This window comes from Cryptomeria japonica, chromosome 4 (genome assembly GCF_030272615.1).
Source record: "Cryptomeria japonica chromosome 4, Sugi_1.0, whole genome shotgun sequence".
NCBI lineage: Eukaryota > Viridiplantae > Streptophyta > Pinopsida > Cupressales > Cupressaceae > Cryptomeria > Cryptomeria japonica.
This window is the reverse complement of record NC_081408.1, coordinates 127453621-127478302: the sequence shown is the minus strand read 5'-3', so window position 1 is coordinate 127478302 and position 24682 is coordinate 127453621. Positions and strand designations below refer to the sequence as shown.

The 24682-nt window shown below is 38.2% G+C and overlaps 1 protein-coding gene across 2 annotated transcripts in view; it reads right to left on the bottom strand.

The window, feature by feature from the left end:
- LOC131074118 (pentatricopeptide repeat-containing protein At1g76280) overlaps positions 1-24682 on the bottom strand; it is a 254542-nt gene that overhangs the window by 103481 nt on the left and 126379 nt on the right. For both annotated transcript variants that reach the window (XM_058010671.2, XM_058010672.1), the window contains 3 exons: positions 13082-13189; positions 12679-12861; positions 4063-4839 (listed from right to left, as the gene is read on the bottom strand). In XM_058010671.2, the coding sequence (XP_057866654.1) occupies positions 4063-4839; positions 12679-12861; positions 13082-13189 (1068 nt within the window). The remainder of the gene's footprint in view (positions 1-4062; positions 4840-12678; positions 12862-13081; positions 13190-24682) is intronic.

Sequence of the window (24682 nt, the reverse complement as noted above, 5' to 3'; positions counted from 1 at the left end):
GGAGGTACTATTGTTTATAAAAGGATTCCTGGCTCTGTTTCCACTTTCTTTGGCTGCCTTAATCATAGGTCCTTGGCACATTTTCCATGTGAGATTAGGTTCAAGCATAGATCTCTTTGTGTTAATCTCCAATCTATCGAATTGATTAATTCATTCTTTCACCCATCACCACTGTTCGATACATAAAGCTACCTTAAGACACTTTTGGTTTGCATTTGAAAGGCTACAAATCAGCGAGATGTTCCTATTATTTGCAATCTCCTATAGTTGAGGCTCCCCCAACTTCTCATCTCAACATTGGGGACCCTCTCTTAGATTCCTTCCACAATGCAATTCTGAACAAGCTTGCATTACTAGTTTTTGTCCCACTACCAACAATTCTATGACCTCAAATGTTAGGGGAGTTCTACATGGCATCAACTAGCTCCCAGGATTGTCCAACTTGCCCCTTAGCTTTGAACTCTCCCTAACAAACATTCTCAAACTCTCCATTGATACTCCCACTATGATCCATGATATTTTTGTTGGCTCCTCCAACGCATTCTTTGTTGTTCAGAAGATTGCAATCCTATTTGGCTCACTGAATTAAGAAACATCAATGGACAAGAGTTTCAGAGGACAACAAAGGTTTCAACCACTTTGGGAGAGGAATTGCTTAATTTGTGTAGCGCTTTTGATCTAATCATTTGCAATGGTATCAGCAGATGGGAAAAATCTGGTAATTTCACGTGTAATACTTACAACGGGGCAAGTGTTGTGGACTATGCAATTGGCTCTCACAATTTATGTGAGAAAATGGAGGAAGTTTTGATCGGTGAGCAGCACTGGGATTTAAAGTCAGACCATAAACCAATTTACTTAAGTTTTTCTTGGGCTGAAAAACAGCAACAGGGGATGAATTCTCAGTGTCTTCGTCAATCTCAGTCAAAGGGCAGAATTCTTTTGACCCAAAAAAACTGTGATATCTTCAAGGTAACTCTCGAGAGGCTTTTTAAGAGGGTGAAAATTTCGTGTCACGGGCTACATAGTCATGAGTTAACCAATTTAATTCATAGTGCACTTGCAAAGTGCAAAAGAGCAAAAAATAAGAAATGAGATACAAATTGTTTTCTGGTCAATGCTTGGTTTGACGAAGAATGTAAAATGGCAAGGAAATCTCTGAAAGAAAAAAAATCAGAATTAAGCATTAAAAGTTACAAGTAGATTTTAAGAAGAAAAAACGCTGATTACATGATCACAAGGAGAGAGGAGCTTATTTTCCTTGGTAAAAATAACCCCAAGTTATTTTGGAAGGGGCTTCAACCGCAAAAGAAGCAAACGGTAAATAACATCACAGCTACTCAATGGTTTGACTACGCAAGGCATCTTTATGAGCAGGTTTCTGAGATTTATCCCCCACCCTTGGTCAATACTGTAGCAAAATTTGTTCACCATACAAGAGATAGAGATAGGAATTAAGAAATTGGGTGTCGGAAAAGCAAAAGATTTGTTTGAGCTTCAAGCTGAGTTTCTAAAATGGGGTATGAAAACCCTCGCTCTACAACATTATGAAAATATTCAATAGCACCAATCAGCGTGGTTTCCCTAAAGATTGGACAACTAGCCTTGCTATTCCTCTTTTCAAGAGTGGTGATGTCAACAACCCATCCAACTACAGGACAATTATGATTAATCCTCTATTTGCAAAACTTTTTGGCAACACAATAGAAAGCAGAATTAGCAAATGGGCAGAAGTAGAAGATAAACATGCAAAGGGACAAGCTAGTTTTAAGCCTAAACATTCCACAGTAGATCATTGTATTACTTAGAGGCATATCATTGAGAAGGTTTGGGAGAAAAAGGAAGAAGCCTTTTGTTGCTTTGTCGACTTCAAAAAGGCTTTTGACACGGTCCCTAGAAATAAGCTTTGGCACAGGATGGAGGAACTTGGGATTCCTTTGCATCTTAGAGCGGCTGTCCATAGGCTCTATGAAGAGGTTAAAGTTAAAATCAGAACCTCTGTTGGCATCTCTGAGAGCTTTAGGAATTATATTGGGGTCAAACGAGGGTGCCCCCTATCCCCTACCCTCTTTAGTTTATACATTCACAAGCTTGAAGAGTGGTTGAATTCACAAGATGGCGATGGTATTCACTTGGGAGAGTATGTGATTAGGCTTCTTCTCTATGCGGATGATCTCATTTTGGTTGCTAAATCAGCTCTTGGCATTCAAGAGCACCTTTATGTTCTTGAAAGATTCTGCAAAGTGGTTGGGATGCAAGTCAATATCAGCAAAACTAAAATCATGATTTTCTCTAATAGAAGAAAACAAAACCAACATAAGTTTTACTTTGAAGATAAAATCCTTGAAGAAGTCACCGATTACAATATCTCGGAATTGACTTTAGCAAAAAATTGAGTTGGGATTGTTGTAGAAAGAAGAGACCTTTGCGAGGTTGGAAAGCATTCTATGCTCTTCAAAATAGATGCAGAGAAGCAGAGCTATGGGATTGGAACACTACCCAAACTCTTTTTGGGCTTCTTGTGCTGCCAGTGGTTCTTTATGGATGTGAGTTGTGGGCCAATAGTACTTCAGATTTACAATGGAGGCAAATTGAGCAAATTCAGAAACGTTTGATTACAAGCAAGTTCAAAATCAAAAGCACGGTCCCTTATGATATCATGCTGGCTGAAACTAGGGCTGCTCCAATTGCAGCAATGGCTATGATTCGTCAGTTAAGGTACTTAAAAGAATTCAGCAAATGAAAGAAAGTAGATGGCCTAATATTGTTTTCAGCGATGTTTTGTGCAAAAGAAAGAAGACTTGGATGCGGCAAAACAAAACTTGGATGAGTAAATGGAATATATATTTGAATACTTGTCCCACGACTAGCAAGGAGATTAAGACTTTTGTGATGGATAAGTTTTGTAAGCGCATTTGGGGTAAAGGACTAGGAAGAAAGAAGCAGTATTATATCAATGAGTTCAATCCCACTTTTAACCATCATCAAAAAGTGTACATTGGGGCTAATATTTTGTGGAAAGCTGAAATTCTTATTGCTCAACTTAGAACTAACTCTCATCAAGTCCGTTCAGAAACCAGGCGTTGGAAAAGGCCAAAAGAAGTGTGGGAAGAAAGAGTGTATTTTTTGCACCTCCGAGGAGGTGGAAACTGAAAAACATTTCATTTTGGAATGTGATGCATTTAAGGACAGCAGGGACAGTTATGCGAGTATCTTGACAGCTGGCTCTTGGTATAATTTATTCAATGAGGGGTTAGTGGAGAAGTTGGGGGGACTCATCAACACCTTGCATAGGAAGAGATTGGAATTGCGGAGGTCGATTTGATCTGGCAGTTTGTCCCATAGGCTTTTGTTAGTCTCATGGACGTTAAAATTCTTCTTCTTCTTCTTCTTCTTCTTCTTCTTCTCAAAACAAACACTTGAGGATTTTGGTTAAATGCCTAGATGGTTTGCTTCTATTTATCACTTTATGGGGTCTTCCCACATTTTCTCTTTTATTATTGCACTTGCTTGGGTATGCCTTTTTTAAGATTAGACCTCATGTCTGCATGCTTTATGTCTAGGGCTTCTTTTTTTTCTCTAGTCATACTGTACTTGTTGTACATTGCAATCCTATTGATCTATTTTTGGCCACTTGTGGACTGTAATATATTTTAGAACTTATTTCTTTCTTTTCTTTCTAGTCTAAAACTTGACAGTGTCGAGATATAATTTTCATATATGCTATACAGAACTACAAAGCCAAAGGCATTGAAATTAATTTTAGAACTGCCCTTTCTTTACAAAAGTATACATGATTTTAATTAATAGCATAGAAAACTTATAATATTTACGATCTTATGTTCACAGATGCAAAATCGGTTAGTTCAAGAGACCACAATATCATATAGTATTCAGAAGATGATATGAAGCATAAAATCAAATAGCTACATTAAATTCTTTTAAAAAGCTTACACAACAAATAGTGATTTCATCTTATGTCTATCATGCTTTATGAGCTCAGAAAGTGATAAACACTAAATAAGAACCATATAAAATAATTTGAGACACAAGATAATTTACCTGAAAAAATAAACGCTTAGCTAATTCATAATTCCGATTAAATGCTGCGAGACATATGACATTATTGAACGACTCTCTCAAGAGATATAAATCTGTAGCTTCCAGTTTATATCTTCCACCTCTGTTAAAATGTTCAGTCATGCCACTCAACATTGGTGAAGGTTCTTCGCTATAGAGCTTCCTGTTAGAGGATATTTCTGAATTTTCAATAAATGTTTCCATTATATCCCCATGGAAAAAAGAATTTGTGTCATTTGAAGCCTGAGCCACATGCTTTTTGTTAGCTTTCAGCAACGAGCTCTGTAGCTTGTTTTCATTTACAGAATCATGTAGTAGCTGATGCCCCAAATTAATTGTATGGTTCTGGCATTTGTTCAAAATATCCAAATCACTGCTAGTAACAGGTGGTCTGAATTTACATGTATGAACAGAAAGAACATCCATTTGAGAACCATGCAAGCAATCTGCCTCTTGGAGACCTCTAGTGCCATAATTCTTACTCACTGCTTCTGTTTCAGATTCATCAAAGTCTTTAGAAGGAACAGGAATGCGCACTTTCAATGCATGAAACCAACCATCTAGTGATAGTTGCAGAGAACTTGCCTTGAATACCACCAAAATCATCCTCTGCAGGGCCTCATTAGCTTCTGCAGAGGCCCTCATTCTACAAAGGGACCAGATATACTTTTGGTACGAAAGAATGCTTGGCAGGAAAAACTTATTATAGTCTTCCCAAACTTGCTTAAGTGCAGAAATATTTTGCCCGTGCACTGCAAGCTGCAAAATGCTTCTTTACAAAGAATTAGTAATTAAGTTTCCCAAAAAAATGTAAAAATGCTAGTGAAAACCAAGTCATGACCCTAAGAACAAAATTGTGATCATACTAACAATGAAGACATCTACGATACACTTTACAAAACATGTGTAGTTAGCTTAAAAAGGACAGAGTGTGTTTACATGAAGCTATGTATTGTGCTTCTTAGTTATGCTGAAAGAGAAATAGATAGCATGTGTAGTTAGCTTAAAAAGGACAGAATGTGCTTACATGAAGCTATGTATCGTGCTTCTTAGTTATACTGAAAGAGAAAAAGATGAAAGGAACTTTGGAACTAATGTGCAACCAACTTGATGATAACTTACAAGATTGTCAATCCTTGTAAATTCGATTAAGAAAAAAGTACTCCAACTGACAAGATATCAAAATAAATTTGTTAAAAAATTAATAAATGTTAAGTTATGATGGCAAAAAATATTCCTGCATTGTCTCATGGGTTATTTGGTGTTGCATTGATGATCATGCAATCAGTTTTTTATCTTAATATTGTTTAGACATTTCAATCAAAGACAGAATAACATTGAAGAAAGAAAACGTGATTTTTCTTGATCAGCCATATGCTAAAAGAAAGTTTTAAAATACTTGTGAAACGAGACAGCTGAAACCAGGACAACCTGCAAATTAACACAAACAAGAGCTATGCAGTGTAAACTTCACTATTTGGTTTATAAACAAATATGCTTTAAGGAAGAATTTGGAGAATCAATCGTAGAACCCCAAAAGTGTTGCCTTATAATTACATAAGATATAGTATTGATAACTGCATGGCTCTCCTTGAAATTGGGCTCCATCTGAATAGGCAGTAACTGTCCCTTAACTTGTTAAAATCAATTGCCTCTTATCTTTTTTCTACTCTTTTAATCAGAATGATTTAGCATGGAAAGTAACATAAAATTCACCTCCTCTCAAGCACATGCTAAGTTTTTGTGTTGAAAAGTTCTCAATAATGGTGTGACCTAAAATAAATGAAATATGACACAACTGATAATTATTAGTTTCTAAACCTGACTATGAGCTTCAAACAAGTGATGGATAAACCAAATAACACATTTTTCTTCTTAACTAAATTTGCTACTGTTGAGAGTAGAATTGTTCTATCGGGTTCTCCCAGCTACCATCAGCTCCTGAACCAATCAATTCAATATTTTATGTTTGTTGCATCACATACTTGTAATATAATTAATTTTGGGAGATTGCAGCAAATGGTTAGCTCTATGGCATGTTTTGTTCCACATTAAGGAGAATCTACTTCAGTTTATTAAATAAGAATATCTTGTGATTGTGGCAATTTTGTGTTAGTTTTTTCAACCATGTACAATCTGGGACAACTTCACCAGAACCCCCTTTCACCAACTTCATCATATGCAGGGATGTTGCTTGCACCTAGCACAGTTTGGTTTCCATTTGAGAGAATCTGCCTCAATATGTTGTGCTAAGGATTTCTTAGAACTGTAGCAAATTTGCATTAAGTTTTTAGTCATGTTACAAATGTAACATGTAGCAACAATTCCATTAGACTCATTTTAATCAGCTTTCCATTTTATGAGATTAACAACCATGGAGATGGAGAGAGAAACTTCCAAATTAGAATTTTTTACTGACTTATATCTTGGAGATTTACAGTAAATGTGCCTAATATCTTTAGTTATTACATCCCCCATTTGCATAGAAATGGAGAAGATATATTCTAATGTGATTAATTTCATATTTTGCTTTTTCCCCTAAAAGTTGTAGGCACCTCCATTGAATTCATGACTCAAAAATCTTTGATAGGAATCATAGGATAACGAAAACAGATAAATTATTCAACTAACTTCTTATCCATGAAATAATACATTCTTTGATATTTAATCCAAAATTCTACCCTATTAATTTGATTTTCCAGTTTATTTTTGAGCAATAGCTGAGCAAAGATTGCTCCTAAAATACCTAATGATACTACTAAAATGGTACTCTTGCTCTTTTTCCACTTCCTTCAATGTTAATTAGTAATTCCTTCTTTTTATCCTGTGCATTCTCTAAAATACAAGATCATTTCTCAGATAAATTCAGGTCCCTCGATAGATTCATCAACATAATTGTTAGTCTTTCTTCTTGATGAATTATTTAGTGGGGTTCCTTTAAGTTGAAAAAAAATGGCTGATTGGCTTTCTTCTGGAAAGTTATGTCTGTACAATCCATCTATCTCACAGTGTGCTTGTTCAGAACTTAATTCTGCCTTCCAAATTCAATTGTTTTTGCGACAATCACAATTTTAAGGATTCGCTGCTCATAGCAGATTTCTTCTCATAGCTCTCCACCTTAAAGTCTTTAATAGAAAACATTCAGATTGCATTAAAATATCCATTGATTTAAATACCATTGCCCCATTATATGCTTCTTCATATGATAAAGGTCAAATGATCACTTTTTTCACAATGAGGATATCAAGGATTTGATGAACAAACATTTCTTCAATCCATTTGTCTAGTTTCCCTAGTAATTCTTTGAACCAACATTTATTTCCTAGCACATTGCATCTCTTCCTTGCCTAAGGTTACATATCTCTACAACAATTTCATTGTTACAAAGAAGTCTGAATTCTTACTCAAAGTATAATGTTCCCTTTTTATTAATTGAGCTTATGTAGGTCCAGTCCTTATTTCCCAATAAGGATAGAAAAATACTTTTATAAAGAGGCCATAATTCAGGAAAATAGAAGTCAAAATAAAATAAACAAATTTTATGCATATGGGGATGTAGGTTCCAAACAAGATTGTTGTATCCCCTAGGATACTTGGCAGCTCATTCATGACAAACTCTATAACAGCTTCTATGAGAGGAGTTATGACAGATTATGACAAGAAATTAATGAAAAGTTGCAGGACAAAGTGGGGCTATTTTAGGGGAGAATCTCATTAATTTTTATAAAACAAATAAGAGGCTAATTTTAGGAAACAACACGACACGAATAGGGCATGAATCGAACACGTATTATTTGTAATGCTATTTGCAATGTACATTATCTGATTTGTATGCTGTTGATTGTATTGTATGAAGTCAATTTGGCAACTGATTTTAATGTGGGTACAGTTTGTCACCACTTCACAGGCACAAAAATAACGCATATTGAAACTATAATACCATATTGAAATGTGCGACCACAAAACTATATATTATTATGCCATTATCACAAAATAAGAGTTTTGTATCAATACCAACACTGAGTTCTCACAATGAGAACAATGAAACTTCCCCTTACTTTTGCATTTGGCATTGACTATACAATTGGCATTGTTGGCGGCATTATTGTACACGAAAATAGGACTAGTTAATTATGTGTAATTGTTTTGGTTAGTTTGCAACCGAGGGGTGGCAGTTGCGGTGCGACGATTGGTGCTCGCACCCCCTCGATATCTTCATATACTTCGGAATGTAACTTGCAACAGGCAGATTATGAAGGGAATAACATCTCTTATACTTGTCTGACATTTATGGCGTTATTCTGCATTACGTGCTTTATGTTTTAAACTATTCACCCGAGAGGGCAAACATTTGGCACCACTGCCGGGGACCACCGTAGGGTGGGACCACCGGCGGTGGATACCACCGTGCGGTGGCACCCGCACTAAAACAAAAGCCCGCAAAGACAAATCGAAAAACACAAACAAGAAAGGAAACCCCACAGCACAGCCACGCAGGAAAAAAAAAAAAGGAGGAGAAGGAAAACCACAGCCGCCACACACGAAGAAAGACACGCAGCCTAGCCCGCACAACAACCACCATACACAACAAAAGAAGGCCGTTACGAAGGTGTCCAATGACCGTACGATTTTTAACCAGAAATCAGTTATACCAAAGATTAATGGATTCAGCTAGGAAACAAAGTTGGAAAAAACAGTTGTAGGCTTCCTCCAGTAGCAGCCAGAGGGATAGCAATATCAGGGTCTTATTGTCAGGTGTACGTGTTGCAGGCATTGCAGGCAGCACCATGGATGCCAGCGCCCGACAGAAGCAAAAGTAGCACCACAGGCTGCCATAAGTGGGAAAAATATATTAACACCCCAGAATATCACCTTTGAAGCCCTGAATGGGTTGGAATGCCGGAAATGGTGGCAGGACACTCCCGACAATGATCTGGTGAAGCAAAACCTCCGTAAGGCAGAAGTGGAGTGGGCTATTCGAATGCCCATGTTTCCTATCTGCGAGTATGAGGGTGCCCTACGGTTCATGGTGGACACCTTCGACAAACACACACGCACCAGCACTTTTGAATACCTCGGGAGGGATGTTACCATATCCTTCAAAGCGGTGGACTTCACGAGGATATTCGGCATTCCAGGTGGACAGGGCAAGAAAATAGAGTTGAAGGCTAAAAAGATGAAGCGGGAGGAGAAGGAGCGGTGGATTAAATTAATCTCCAGGAACTTGACGACAGCAGAGCTGGACAACGTGGCTAATGCCACTAAGGGTCGAGGAATCCGTAAGACCTTTGTTGCAGAGGGCCACTGGCGGTGCATTATGGATGTCATCAATAGCAGATTGACAGGGTCGGGTAGGGCGTCGAACATCGCCCCCCTCAGATTATGCTTATGAATGGGTTGATGAATTGCATTGTGTATGATTGGGCCGCGTTACTCGCAGAGCGCATGTATGAGTTTTTGACGTTGCAGCATCGCACATTCTATATGCCCCACTATGCTATAGGGTTGTTCCTGGAGGCCACACGGGAAGCAGTGCCCAAGGAAGAGTTGGAGGTACGGCCACAGGGACCGTTGGCAGCAGGTGAGCCTCCAATAATGTATTGGATATTGGAGGCACTTGGACATTGGGCACTCTTCCGCAAAGCGGAAACGGGCAGTAGATACGGCCTCAGCCTCAGGGGAGCCTGACAGCGGGAGGGATTCCAGTAGTACAGAGCATTCAGAAGCGGAAGATGAGGAGGATGATAGCAGCAGGGCGACGGAGGAGCAGGTATGGGTCCTGTTTGCCCCACCCCTGCTACCGATGGGCACGCCTGTGCCATCATCTGGAGTGGGCGGCACCTTTATTCCGGCCTTCGGGCAGAGCCGCACGCCAATTACACTTGGCCCCCTCCAGCACCAAGTAGCATCACCAGGCCCAACCACGGCGGCACTTACCGAGGACATGGCAGAGTCAGGGACGAAGGAGTCACCGCATCGAGTAGTGGTCGCTGAGGAGCAGGGGCTGAGGGAGGTGGTGAATACAGAGCCTCAGGTGCAGTTGGACGTTGTGGGGACTGAGGCAATGGTGACTGTTTCTGCGTCTTTGTTGGAGGAGCCGATGATAGCGACCCATCCCTCGGTCGTAGAGATGCGTGTCAACCCGTCGGTCGTGGCTATGGAGAGCTGGCTCACACAGCGGTTTCAGATGACATTGGCACAACCGGAGGGAGCTGTTGTATTCTCACCGTGTCGAGAGACTAGAGCAGAGGTAGTCGACTTGGACGATTCCTCTGGCGAGACACATGCGCCAGCAGTTGGGCACGTGGCAGGAGAGGTCGTCTCTGCCATCCAGGCGCCACGGGATGGTACACCTCCAGTGGCGGAGGAGGTACCTTCCTGCCAGCCGGATGCCGCAGTATCCATTCCGCCAGAGACTTCTCTGTTACCCCTTGGTGCTCTTACACAGAGGCCACTCCCATCACGGTCACAGCCCTCGATGTAGACGGGGGAGGACATTGAGGCCTATTTAGCTGACGTGGTGACGAGGGGTAGACTAGTGGTGGCCACGGCTCAAATGCAAGCATTACAGGAGGTTGTGGTGGAGCTAGAGCAGGTCTTACAGTTTATGCAGGTGGACTACCCGGCAACCTTTGCTACCTGCTTTGAGTCTCAGGGTTGGCCGACTACTAAGACGAAGGAGATGCTCCAGGCTTGGAGTGTGCATCAACCCGTTGTGGAGAGTCGGGTGACGGCAGTTATCCGCGAGATTGAGCAGGTCTACCGGGATGCCTATTATACATTGAGGCATACACAGCAGGAGTCTGCAGTCCGCGAGGCTGCACGAGTCGCGTTGGAGAGGGATGTGGCCAGTCAGCAAGCCTCATGGGCAGCCGAGAGAGCACAGTTGTTGGCACAGCTAGAGGTGGCCCGAGCAGAGACGGCTGAGACCCGAGCAGAGAAGGCCGAGGTAGAGACTTGCCTGGCGGCTGAGCAGAGTGTGAGGAGCCACGTGCAACAGGATTTGGATGCAATCAGTGCCGAGAGGAGTCTGTTGAAAACTCGATTGGTCTGTATGACAGAGGCAACGGATACAAAGGAGAAGGAGTTGTTGGAAGCCGCACACATGGTGAAGACAGCTTTGGAGAAGGTATTGGTGGCGGAGCGGGATGTGACTGCACGCACTCAACAGGTTTATGAGCTCCACGCCCGCTTGGCGGCCCAGACATCGGCGTCTCGGCCTTCTACTTCAGGGACGCTTCCCCAGCCCCCTCCTTAGTTTTTCTGATGTGTATATTGTATAGGTTGCATTATCTCCGTTTTTGTTGTTAGTCGCCTGGAGACGACTTTTCCTTTTTGGGGGGATGATGTTGGCGGCATTATTGTACACGAAAATAGGACTAGTTAATAATGTGTAATTGTTTTGGTTAGTTGGCAACCGAGGGGTGGCAGTTGCGGTGCGACGGTTGGCGCTCGCACCCCCTCGGTATCTTTATATACTTCGGAATGTAACTTGCAACAGGCAGATTATGAAGGGAATAACATCTCTTATACTTGTCTGACATTTATGGCGTTATTCTGCATTACATGCTTTATGTTTTAAACTATTCACCCAAGAGGGCAAATAGGCATTTTTCTTATTTTTACTCTTTTTGTATCACCACCATGTTGCTTCTCCTTCAAGATTATACAAATTTGATATATATGTGTTTATTTTAAGAATATTTTAAGAAATTATAAATTTTCAAATGTTCGATAAATTTGCGGAGCTTTGCCGATTTTTCCCTGAGTTCTTTGGCAAGTCCCGAATTTTTAAAATTTTGGGTCAGTTGAGTCATTGCCGAGTCCGAGTTTTTCAACTATAGATGAACCTATGCTATATGTGATTGAAATTTCATGTGATAGATTTGGTCACTGACATTTGTGGCTCCATTGTTGAGAATAATATGTGAGGACCACACTGCATGTTTATACAGTGAAAGTATTTCTTTCTTCAAAGTCATATGCAATGTTCTATTCTATAGGTAAGTATTTATTTCCTTCTATATATAAGATCTACATGTAGTTTTATCTCTGTAATGCATAATTTGAATATCATAAAAAAAAAAGATAAAAAAATGATAAATCCTAATCAGCTTTGATACAAAACTTATAAACTTTTGAGATGGAAAAGACCAATACCAAATGAAATGAAACCTTCATCAAATCTGTAAACCTGTAAATGTTAATATTGAGAGAACTTCATGTTTAAGTACACAGCCTGGTAACATTAGAAAAGAAAACCTGAAGTTCTCAATAATAAATCTAGCAGGCATGCCTTAACTGTTTTTCAACATAACACTGAGAAGATAGCTAAGCCCAATAAGCAATCAATCTGTCTGAAAAATATGCAGGACACTCAGTTATCTGGACAAAATACAATTATGTTATTGTACTATTTTGTATGAACTAGGAATCTCTTTATTTCATTTTATGCATACCAAACCTCTTAACTGTGAATTTCTTATGTGGTTACTTTCATTCAAGCATTTCAATTTTCAATTTCACAAGCTCTTAAAGCTTCATTCTCAGGAATAGATTTCTACCTGTAAAATTAAAATTAATGAAAGTTGAACAAACCTTCATTAGTTCAATATAAGTAGTCTCTGACTTTCCAATGCACCTGTTTTCAATCAATTCCAAACAACTTTTGGCATGAACCAAGCTACGGTATTCTGAGCATCCATTCAGAAATATATCACACATGTACAATCCTGCTTTCCCGCAACTACTTTCTCCAAGAGACTTTAGCAGATATAAAGCCTGCAAAAATAAATATTCGTTCAGTCTCATATCGCACATTCCAGAAGGTTCCAGCAAAAATATTGTCAAGGTAAAGAAAAGGAAACCAGTAATGGTATCTATGCAATAATGATTCTAGCCAGATCTAAGACAGAGAGTAGAATTAAAAAGCTCCCAGAAAAAAAAAGTAACTACTATAGTTGCAAATCAGTATAACAATATCATGCATCAGTTTACTCACCTCGTCAAGATAACCACCTTTAGTTAGAGCACGCAGAATACATAAATAACCACTTCGCTTGATCTCTAGCCTTTTCTCATCCATAAGCCTCCACAACTCCAAAGCATACTGTAAAACAGCATTCAGAATCAGGTATTTGCTCTCTTGCAGAATTCTTTACAGAAACGAGAACAATACGAGACTTGCACAAAATATCTTTTAACTCCAAGCCAAGAAAGATAAATGTCAGACATCATGATGGAATCAAACATTCTACACAGTAGAGTACTAATGAGTAATATGCGGTTACTAATTGCCATAATTCTTATTAACCCCAAGACTGGAATGCATATGAATGGATAAATAAGGAGCAAATAAATAAAAAGCATAATTACAAGGAGACTCATACTAGAATCATGCCCTGTCCCTTGGCATTCATCTCTTATACCAGAAACACATCCCCATCTTGGAGACTCATATGTTGACATCCCCAAACATTAGCAGACCCTATATGAAGTTTCATTATGTCTCTATATGTCTCCTAGAAGCATCCCTTAAAAATTGGGAAACTTCCTATGGAGGCATCACAAATTTAGCATATAAACTGTTGTTTGTAACTAGGATAAGGTATGGGTTTGGATTGCCTTAAAGGCAACATCCGAACCCACTTAGGACTGGGCCCTATCCTAAAGGGTAACGTGCCCCAAGGATAAGCCCAGCCCTATCCTAAATACCCCACGTTACAACAAATATTGGCACCCAAATTAAAGGAGGCCGACTTGCAATAAAACAAAGTTAAAGATGCATATAAAGATAAGACACCTTGCAAGTCAATACAATTAACTTCATCTCTCATGCAATCAGCGAAATAGCTCTGCAATTGAAGGTGCGAAATATAGGAGAAGATTGGGCGAACTTGTTCAAGAAGATAGAAGGCATTTGGTATTCCTTGATGAAGACTTGGTGTATTTAGAAGGGCAAATCTGATATGATAAAAGGGATCAGATCTGAAGAGTCAAGCTAAGTATTGTATTTGTGCAATTAAGAGAGAATATATAATCTGACCTGTGGGTCCTTAATGCTAGGTTTTTCCTCCTTGGAGGTTTTCCCAGGGTATTTGCGTTTGTCTCTTGTTTACTTGTTTCATTTCTGAGTTTACTGAATTATGGTTTAATAAAATATTACAAATCTGATTAACAAACTAAGGGCATAATTAAAAGACATAAACCTGATTACTGATCTAGGGCACAAAATTAACATGGTATCAGACCTAGGTTATATTAACCCTCAGATTTCAGTAAGCTCTTACCTTCAGGTTGCTGTTTGTCTTTTATTAAATGACAGGGGTGAAGTTAGAGGGCATCATCGGGTTCTCATCAAGGAGTCATTCTTTAATTCATTGTGGAGATTCGAGTGAAGAACCTCCTTTCAGATTTTCAGATCTCTGGAATGCAAAGTGTATACTGTGGAGTTATTACCTTATTTAGACCTTCAGAGTTGTTGATTTTCAGAATTGGTCTAAACCCTAGATTGTTGACTGTGCTAAGGCACATCAAGAGGAAATTGCGAATTATAGCTCTTAAAGATAGACTGCAAAGATAGTTTCTTTTGGGGAAGCCTTTGGTTCCAGTGTCAATGTTATCTAAACATCAACAGGTGCATTTTCCTTAATTCTTTATTAACTTTGTGATGAGAGACTTTATAATAATTGAAGGTTAAGTATTCCTATTAAATAACTTTGTCAATTTGTTTACATGGGGTTTCTTTGTCAAGTTGTAATTGTTGATAAAATTAAATGTTAAATTGGCCTTAAGGCCTTCAACATTTAATTATATATTAGTTAAGTTGTAAACCGATTATAAGTGAATCGGTTTATTAGAAACCATCAGGACTCTTGAGAGTAAAGAGTCACAACCTCTCAGGAAGTCGTTTAGTATTATATATCAATATGATACGATGTCATTTGATCAAAGATTGATCATTAATTAATAGATGCAGCGAATGTAACAGGAATTCAATCAAGTTCCTACAGCAATAAAGATAGAGTCGTGGATCAACCATACATTAATCAAATCTGCAGTTCAATCAGAATACGTCTAGGATTAGAGACAGTCTGTAACACACGGAAGGATAAATGAATCAAATAATTATCTGTGCATACATCCATGATAGATTGAACCACATTCATCATCGGTGGTATACATTCAAGGGAAAGTGAACATTGACTATTATCTGCTTGCTGTCTAGTCACTTTCGTGGGAACGTTGGAATAGTAATACAGCATAATCTGTATACTCTACTGATAAAATTAAAGAAAACTATATTCCTCTGTCTGATCACAAAATCAACAGCAAGTTGATGAGGTTGTTGTCTTCGACCATGAGCATGAGAGGAAAAAGACAACAAGAACATTTGAAGGAGGTCTATGACAGTCAATATATGCAATGAACAAGAATGTAATGTTCCCATATAGAAATATAATAAATGCCCCTCTCACCTGCCATACAAAAGAAGATAGTCAGATTTATATTTTAATCAGTAATACATAAAACAAGATAGATGTTAATTCTGATCCATAAATTTAACAGTAATAATAAGGGTTTCATTTGGGTTTGTGTTTACTTAGTTTTGTAACCCTTGTTGGTTTGTGTGAAAGGAAAATGATATTCTCTTTGAATTAACCCGTGTTGGGCCAATCATGTTTTGAGGTTCCCTGTGTCAAGTGTTTATCCTTGTAGATCTGCAAGCAAGTTTGTGCCTGTGTTATCTCAAGTTAACATCCTTATATCATCCCTGTTGCATTTGAGCTCATTAAATGTTGTGACAAATGCAATGTCAATTATCTGTTAAAATAACTGCATGTCAGGTTGCTTTCAGTTAATTGGTTATGATGATGCTCTTTCCTACATAGTAAAAGTTAGAATGTATTGTTGATTTCTTAGGATTTTCGATAATATTTATTGGCAATCTTGTTGTGTAATCTCTTGATGGAATTTATCCCCATCTTATCTCAACAATTGTGCTATGGGTCCACCTTATTGAAAGATAGATGGACAGGATCCTTGAGATTAATATGAAAGATTGATTGTGCAGAAGTTAAGGAGAAGCACCTCCTTCTGAGTTGGTATACTCTAACCTATGTTGATTGCTTACCTTTTATTATGAGTATTAGCATGTAATTCTTTTCTTTAGTCAAGCATTTTCAATTTCATCATAGAGTATGATTTCCTATCCTGGAGTACAGGAAATTGATTGGATCTTTTAGTGGCTTGGAATGCTTCTAAAACAGGGCATACTAAATCTTCAAGAGAAATTATTGGGATGAGCATACACTCAAAGGAAGTTCAAGTACCTTGGAAGCTGTGATTAGACATAGCTGCTGCTGAGAGGGAGTTCCAGCTATTTTGGTATATCTCAAGGGGTTATGAGATCCAGGTGTGCAGATTGAAGAAGGTCCTATATGGCCTCAAACAGGACTCTCGTGCTTGGTATGAAAGAATACTTGTTAAGTTTAGAATTTTGTAAAATGATGCTGACTCTAACATCTACTTTAAGTCATCCAATGATGAAATGCTAATTATAGTTCGATATGTGTAAAGATGAACTTATCATTAGATGTAAGAAAGAACTAGCTTCAGAATTTGAAATGAAGGACTTAGGTTTGAATGCATTATTTTCTAGGTCTAGAAGTATGGCAAAGGTCTAACGAAATTTTCTAGGTCAAGGAAAGTATACTATTGATATTTTGAAAAGATTTAGAATGATGGATTGTAATCCCATGTCTACTCCTATGGAATCTAACTTAAAGAAGTTAAGTGTTTTTGAAGCTAACTTTGATTTTGTAGATCCATCAGAGTACAAGCAATTGATTGGATCACTGATGTATCTAGTTAAGCACATGTTTATCGTGTTGCAGCCAAGCACATCCCAAGATACTTGCGAGGCACAGTTGATTATGGACTGAAGCTGCTTAAGTTCAGATTAGTCAAGAAGTGTTACGGACAAAGAAAACTCTTCAAGCATTCACCCACTGCGATCTCTTGGACCTACAGGGACAGTCCTCAGTGGCATTAAGTATTACTGTAGATGAATACATTGTTGCAAGTGTTGCATCAAGAGAAGCAGTGTGGTTTCTCAAAATTCTTGTTGTGCTATTTTGATTTATTATCAGGGTTATATATTGATGCCTGACAATTCAGTGTTTTATGGCAGGTCAATCCTGTGTTGCAGATGTTCTCTTGAAGCTTGAGATAGACTTGGAGCTATGGAGAACACCGCCTTGGTTGAGAGGGAGTCTCAACCTCTGTGATACATTGTGTTGTATCAACCTCCGCGAGTGATGAAAAGTGGATCCAGTCTATACTTGTGTGTGAGCTGGAAGACTATGTTATGTAATTCCATTCTATGCTTGTGTGCAAGATGGAAGACTACAATATTTTGATTATGTCTATTCCATTTCTTGCTTGTGTGCAAGATGGAAGATTATGGTGTTACATTCTTCTTTGAGAGAAGACTAAGGCAGTACAAGGTGGATATTATGGAATACTTGCTCTGATACTCTCTCAGGAGTATTTGAAGTTGTCAGCTAAGTTCGGATTACAACTTAAACATTGTATGTATTACTTAGGGCTAGGCCCTAATCTTGCCTGGTTGTAAGATTATCACTTCATTCGGGATATGGTGCAAAGAGGCACCATTCAACTAAATTATATTAGCACAGATGAACAGGTTGCAGATATTCTTCCAAACCCTTATCCAGAGTGAAGTTCGAATACTTCAAGAGACAGACTTGGTATTGTGGAAAGTGAAACCCTGGTTGAGAGGGACCTTCAATCCCAGTGACTCTTCTGCAGCACTTTGAATCATTCTTTGCTTGTGTGCAAGAATGAATTATGTCCAATCTATGCTTGTGTGCTAGATGGATAATTGTAATTATGTAAAGACCCACTTGTGTATTACACGTTCTATGCTTTCGTGCTAGAACCATCCTATGCTTGTGTGCTAGGTGGAAGATGTAATTCTATGCTTGTGTGCTAGATCCATTCTATGCTTGTGTGCTAGATGGAACTCTAAAGGTTCAGATTATGTATTCTCTTCTTCCCTAGTTAAGAGGGAGTGTTGTTTGTAACTAGGATAAGATATGGGTTCCAATTGCCTTAAAGGCAACATCCGAACCCACTTAGGACTGGGCCCTATCCTAAAGGGTAACGTGCCCCAAGGATAAGCCCAACCCTATCCTAAATACCCCACACTACAACAAATATTGGCGCCCAAATTAAAGGAGGCCGACTTGCAATAAAACAAAGTTAAAGATGCATATAAAGATAAGACACCTTGCAAGTCAATACAATTAACTTCATCTCTCATGCAATCAGCGAAATAGCTCTGCAATTGAAGGTGCGAAATATAGGAGAAGATTGGGCGAACTTGTTCAAGAAGATAGAAGGTATTTGGTATTCCTTGATGAAGACTTGGTGTATTTAGAAGGGCAAATCTGATATGATAAAAGGGATCAGATCTGAAGAGTCAAGCTAAGTATTGTATTTGTGCAATTAAGAGAGAATATATAATCTGACCTGTGGGTCCTTAATGCTGGGTTTTTCCTCCTTGGAGGTTTTCCCAGGGTATTTGCGTTTGTCTCTTGTTTACTTGTTTCATTTCTGAGTTTACTGAATTATGGTTTAATAAAATATTACAAATCTGATTAACAAACCAAGGGCATAATTAAAAGACATAAACCTAATTACTGATCTAGGGCACAAAATTAACATAAACTACGTTAGGTTTTCTTGAAATGTTGATATGTGATTGGCAAAAGCTGATAGACCTAAAGATATACGTTAATAGACTTCTAATTCTCTTAGAATTTTTTCCATACCAAAAAATTTTATTATCAAATCCCAAGGAGGTAATATTATAAAGAGAAACAATAATAAGGCTTAAGCTATGTACATCCATTGAAATTTTACCAATTGATTGAAAATATAGTCATCTCCAAGGACTGTCGTTCCCCTCTCAATCTATGTAGTTTTTGTCTACCATCTCCACAGATTGTTGGTGTAAATTATGTCTCATAATTACACTTTGCTTAAGTCGACTTAGGAGAATGCATCCATTGTAGTTTGCATATGAGACACTTGGAGAAATGTGCATCTAGGGGAGTTGGTTGTAGAAGAAATTTCACCTTTTCTGGTCTTACCTCCTTGTTACATTCCACCTTCGATGGGTGATCCACCTCTTGTGGAATACTTTATTATTTCTCCTACCTACCCTCACCTACCCTTATATCTCATTCATCCACATGTCATGATTGTGTGTTATCATGCCTTGCCTTTATAAGCAGGCTCATTTACATTGTATGTAATAACCCAGTTGATCTTTTTTTGCATCTTGATGAGAATACAATTTGTTTTAATCAATCTTTATATCTCTTGCATTGTGCTATTCATTGGGCCCTAGATCTTGGGTTGCTATAGGCGAATTCTCTCATGGTATTAGAGCCATTAGAGTGCCACTGGTTTGCCAATTGAGAGAAATTTGATGCAATTTGGGGTTTTGTGTTTTGGAGTTTTATATTGCAGGTCATTATTGGAGCTTGCTAGGTCAAAACTAAGGTCACCATTGGATTGAGGAGGTTCGAGAAAGTCAAAATCACCTTTTGTTTCATCCAAATCCGACACCAGAGGCCAAGTCGAGAGTCGTTTGAAGGTGGAGGGTGGTGACTTGTCCCAGGAGCGATCTGCAATTTTGGAGCACTTTGGGTCAAATCCAACATCACCATCATGTTCAGAATGTCCAAAAAACCCAAAATCGATTGTCAATTCGTCAAAATCGGCTACCTACATCCGGAGCTGAAAAAAATCCCCTCCTAGGCTTGCCGTTCAGACTTACAAGTTTGATTTTTTTTTTTTTAAATTCTCTACTTTTTTTATTTTTCAAAAAATTTAAATAACAAATCATTAAAAAATTCTAGATTTTAATTCGGATTGGGGGGTTCATTTTTAATCATTTGAAGTTTATAAAAAATAATAAATTTTTACGATCCCGTGACAGGACCCGAAGGCCCTACCACGGCAGTCGTGACAAGTACCCGCGGGCCCTACCACAGCCTTGCCACAGATTACCTTGCAGAAGGTACCCTACAGGCCCTTTCACAACCCTACACACAATCATAAGCAGGGTTTTAATTATTTTAAATGTTTTTTTTTTAAATAAACGTTTTTTAATTTGTTTTTATTAATATTTTTAATAAATGCTTTTTTAAAAGTTTTTTTAATTAAAACTTTGGATTTTTAATTAATTTTATTAGATCATTTTTTTAATAATACTTTAAATGTTTAAAATTAAATTAAATAAATGTTTTTCTTTATTGGTTTTATAATAAAAAAATTTATCAAAAATGACAAAAATAGAAAATAAAAAAATTTCTTTATTAATTTTAAATAAAGTTTTTTCATAGATTTTTAATAAATGATTTTAATTAAGTTTTTTAAAAACAAAATTTTCATGTAATAAGCAACATTCAAAACACTTTTCTTTTTGTCCACCTTCATACCTGTTTGCAGCATTCTCCAACCAGCAGCCAAGGGGGGGTAAGTTAGTTTGCTCCTACATTTTTATTGGGGACATTCCAATCAAAGGCATTTTCATCTGTAGTCTTCTACAAGGCATCTTTTTGGTGGCATCATTTTCATGTTTCCAAATTTGCACTTTGTCATGATGTATTCTCTTGCATGAGCTATGTTGTAACGCACTAATATAAAGTGCCACATTTCTTTGTACTTTGTCATTAATGACATATTTGATGTAATCCTCTTGTACTCTGTAGATTAGGAAGTATCTTGTGAGACTTGGTGCATGGCTAAAATTGAGACTTGTATTGTACACATTTGTGCATGGCTCCAGTGAGACTTCGATTGTACCAATCTGCCATTGATGAATATCTAGTTGATGCTCAAAGCAGGTTGTCTCCATGGCTGATCTTTATTTTGTTGAAGTGAGTGATTCATCGATATTGGTACCTGGTTTTGTCACACTTTGACATTCTTGGTGCAACATAGACTCTCTTTCTTCCCAATGGGGAGGAATTTTGGTCAACATCATTGGACCATCCTTGCAGGAAATTCTACATTGAGGGGGGGCTTCATGCTCTTTCTTCTTCTCTCTTATGGGGGGGGTGGGGGGGACTTTTTCCTCACATGAGGTTTTGTTCTTCTCATACATCATTGAGAGCATTGTGTGCTTTCATCTCTCTTTTAGGGGGGGAGTTTTTTCCCATTAGGTTTTTCTCTCTTTCTCATAATTACACTTAAGTTGACTTAGGATAATGCATCCATTGTAGTTTGCATATGAGACACGTAGGGAAGTGTGCATCTAGGGAAGTTGGTTGTAGGAGAAATTCCACCTTTCGTGGTCTTATTTTGTTGTTGCACTCCACCATCAGTGGGTGATCCACCTCTTGTGGAATACTTTATTATTTCTCTTACCTGTTAATGTGTGTTTTATGCACATATGAACACACAATAAAATACCAAAGTATTTTACCCTCTCTTGAACAAAATCACCTCAGATGCTAAATATTTGATCAACTAAGACGATTCCAAGGCCTCTACGGTCAGTTCTTGCCATGTGGGTAATTCAATGTCTTGATGTGATATTGTTGTTTTCACTTGTGAACTTACACAATTGTTCGAAACGTGGAATAGGCTATGTCAATGACTTCGGATTTTGCAATTAAGCTCTTAATCTAATCTAACAAGGATTTCTAAAAAAAAAAGGATAGGATTTAGGGATTTCTATTCTAAAGCCTAGAATGCAAGAAATGATGAACAATTCAATGGAATCCTACTAGGCAAGGTCTCACCATCAAAATAACAATTTGACACAAGCTTAGTGCAATCATCTAAGGTATATTCCATAGATATTCAAATCAATACCATCAAAGCAATCCATAACAATGGACATGCAATAATTGAAGTTAAGTTCACATAAAATTTTAGTTGACCACGCAAGGCACACTTACAATCAGCAAGAGGCTTGTGGTATGGATTAAATGGATTCCACACAAATGCATTCAAAAAATTCCTTCATTCAACCTAAACACATGAAACAAATTCTAATCTAACTTGGAGGCAATGAGAACCACAAATGCATACAACACTTAAACGAAAATTATCAAACTCCAATGATTTTTAGTCAAATCTGCAGCATGTAGACAACAATTCTCAAAAATCTCTCTTACAAATGAGAGGTAATGGGGTTTATCTAGAGCCTCAAAATAAATGAATGGCCAAGATTCATTTTGAATCAAGGGCCAAGATCATGCCAACATAGCCCTAACATTGCCCTAATTAGGGTCTACATCAAAAAGTGAACCACCAACATGTGATCCAATAGGATGACACCTAGTCATCAAATAGAGAATCTTCTAGAAGATTTCGACCTGCATTCCTCTCTCAAGCATCATATTCTAGGAATCTACCCAAAATTGAATCTAACTCCTCCATGGTAATGCTGGGCAAAGCCTCTTGTTAAGCATCAATAACATCCAACACATCGGAACAAACATCCAAAGTATTCTCCCAATCGGGCACAAGCTTCTATGAACTATGGACATGAATCAGCAATGAAACCAAATCATCAATTTGATTCCAACTGGTTGAAGTACATGAACTTCATCTTATCTCTCAATTCTTTTAAGTGTAGACCACTGGAGGGACTGACATCTACCCCTAACAATTCTTCAATGGATGTAAGGATCTTTGATTGTATCTCCTGAATTGATCCTTTCATCCATCTCTGCACAATCTCTTTGTGCATGCTCATAAGTAGGTTTCCGCAAGGCCAATGAACAATACCAACCTTGAAAATCATATATATCACCCTCATGCACAACTCCCTCATGGATCAACGTGGACATAGGAACTTTCTTCAACACTCTGAGGCGGGGAATGGTCTTCTCCTGTATAGGCTGGAAATCATGCCAAACTCCCTCCAAATATTACATCTTGAATGCAAGCATTGACATCCTATCGAATGCCTGGACAATCTGAGTAAGGAAATCATCTGCCTGCTTTGTTACATCTTCAATCCATTTACCAAACTTTGCATGTGTATTCCTCACTGCCTCATGATCAAAATGAAGTACACAGTCAACTACGATAGGCAAGACAAAGGTGGGATCTTTACACCTCATCCATGCAATATACTCCTTAAGCTTGATATTCTCTTCCTTATACAAATTTTTCTTCTCATTCTCCTTATCCAACCTTGCATTGATTACCCAAATTGTATCACCAAGTTCCTGGAATTCTTGTTCTTTTGCTTCGTCCAAGGGCAACTGAAGTGATCTGGAAATACATGGGAGTAGCCACATCTCTAGTCACATCACCAATCGTGATAGCCACCTATGCAATCCGCATTCCTATTTCATCTCTAGCTATATTGGAAAGTATCTTAACCTTCTTAGGTGTTTTCTCCTTATTAAACTTGGCTAAGTAGTCATCAATGTCAACAATAGGCTATGTCTCTACCATCTTCTTACTTTTCTCCATGCTTCACAGCAACCAATTGGGAATGGTGGACATTTCCATACCATCATCAAGACACATTTCCCATTCAAGTCCCCTCAATGTCAAGATAACATCATCATCATCATCATCATAATCATCTTTGTCCTTGGTCAAATCATAAACGCTATTGCCCAAACTAACTTCCAACTAGATAGTAGGAGATCTCGGCTGCTCATCATCTTCATGTCGGAATGCTAATGTCATCGTAGCATATAGCTCCTAAATATTTTCTGGCAAAATTACTATATTGGAGGATTGTTCAAATTCCTTGCTCTTCTCTGGCACATCTACCTCCTTTACTGATGGGGAACTAAGGGGACACAAAGGAGCGCTAGACTTTTGCTTCTTCTTCTTTATTTGCTAACCAACTATCTCCTTCCCCTTTGTCTCGGATTCTCCAAGCATACTCTTCCTTCATTTAGGAGCATGACTCCCCTCATCTACATGAATCTTCACATCACCGATTGTTCTTTGATCATCTTCAAGAGAGGACTCCTCTTCTTTCATTTTCTCATAAGTGAAGACAACGCCCATATCTATCAATCTATTCATTTGCTTGTCTATACACTCTTTGGAGAAATCAATAACGTCTCTCATAAGCACATTCAAATCAATTACTTCTCGCTGTGAGCAATTAGGCAAAAAGATAGATTTCTTCATTTCATTCTCATACTGCAGATGAGTATGATCACTGTCATCCACAATTTGATTCAAAATGAGAAAGAGTTCACATTTTCTTATAAAATCTACTAACATCCTAGACCACATCCTCTTCTTTACTGCTTGTTCATCCATTAGTTTTGCCCAGTAATCCTCAATGTCAACCTTGTGTATGATTATTTCTCTTGTGATCCTCTCTACATTCTTATGAGGATCAAATATGTCTCTACTCTTGTAAGTTCCAAGGTAATAGAATGCAATCTGATCAATCACTGTACCAGTTCCAATGGCAGTGTGGCACACCTCCAAAGCTTTCCCTATCACAACAGGAAAAGTCATCCTTGTTCTATGCTTCTCCTTCTGGATGAAATCGAATTCCAGAAGTTGTCTC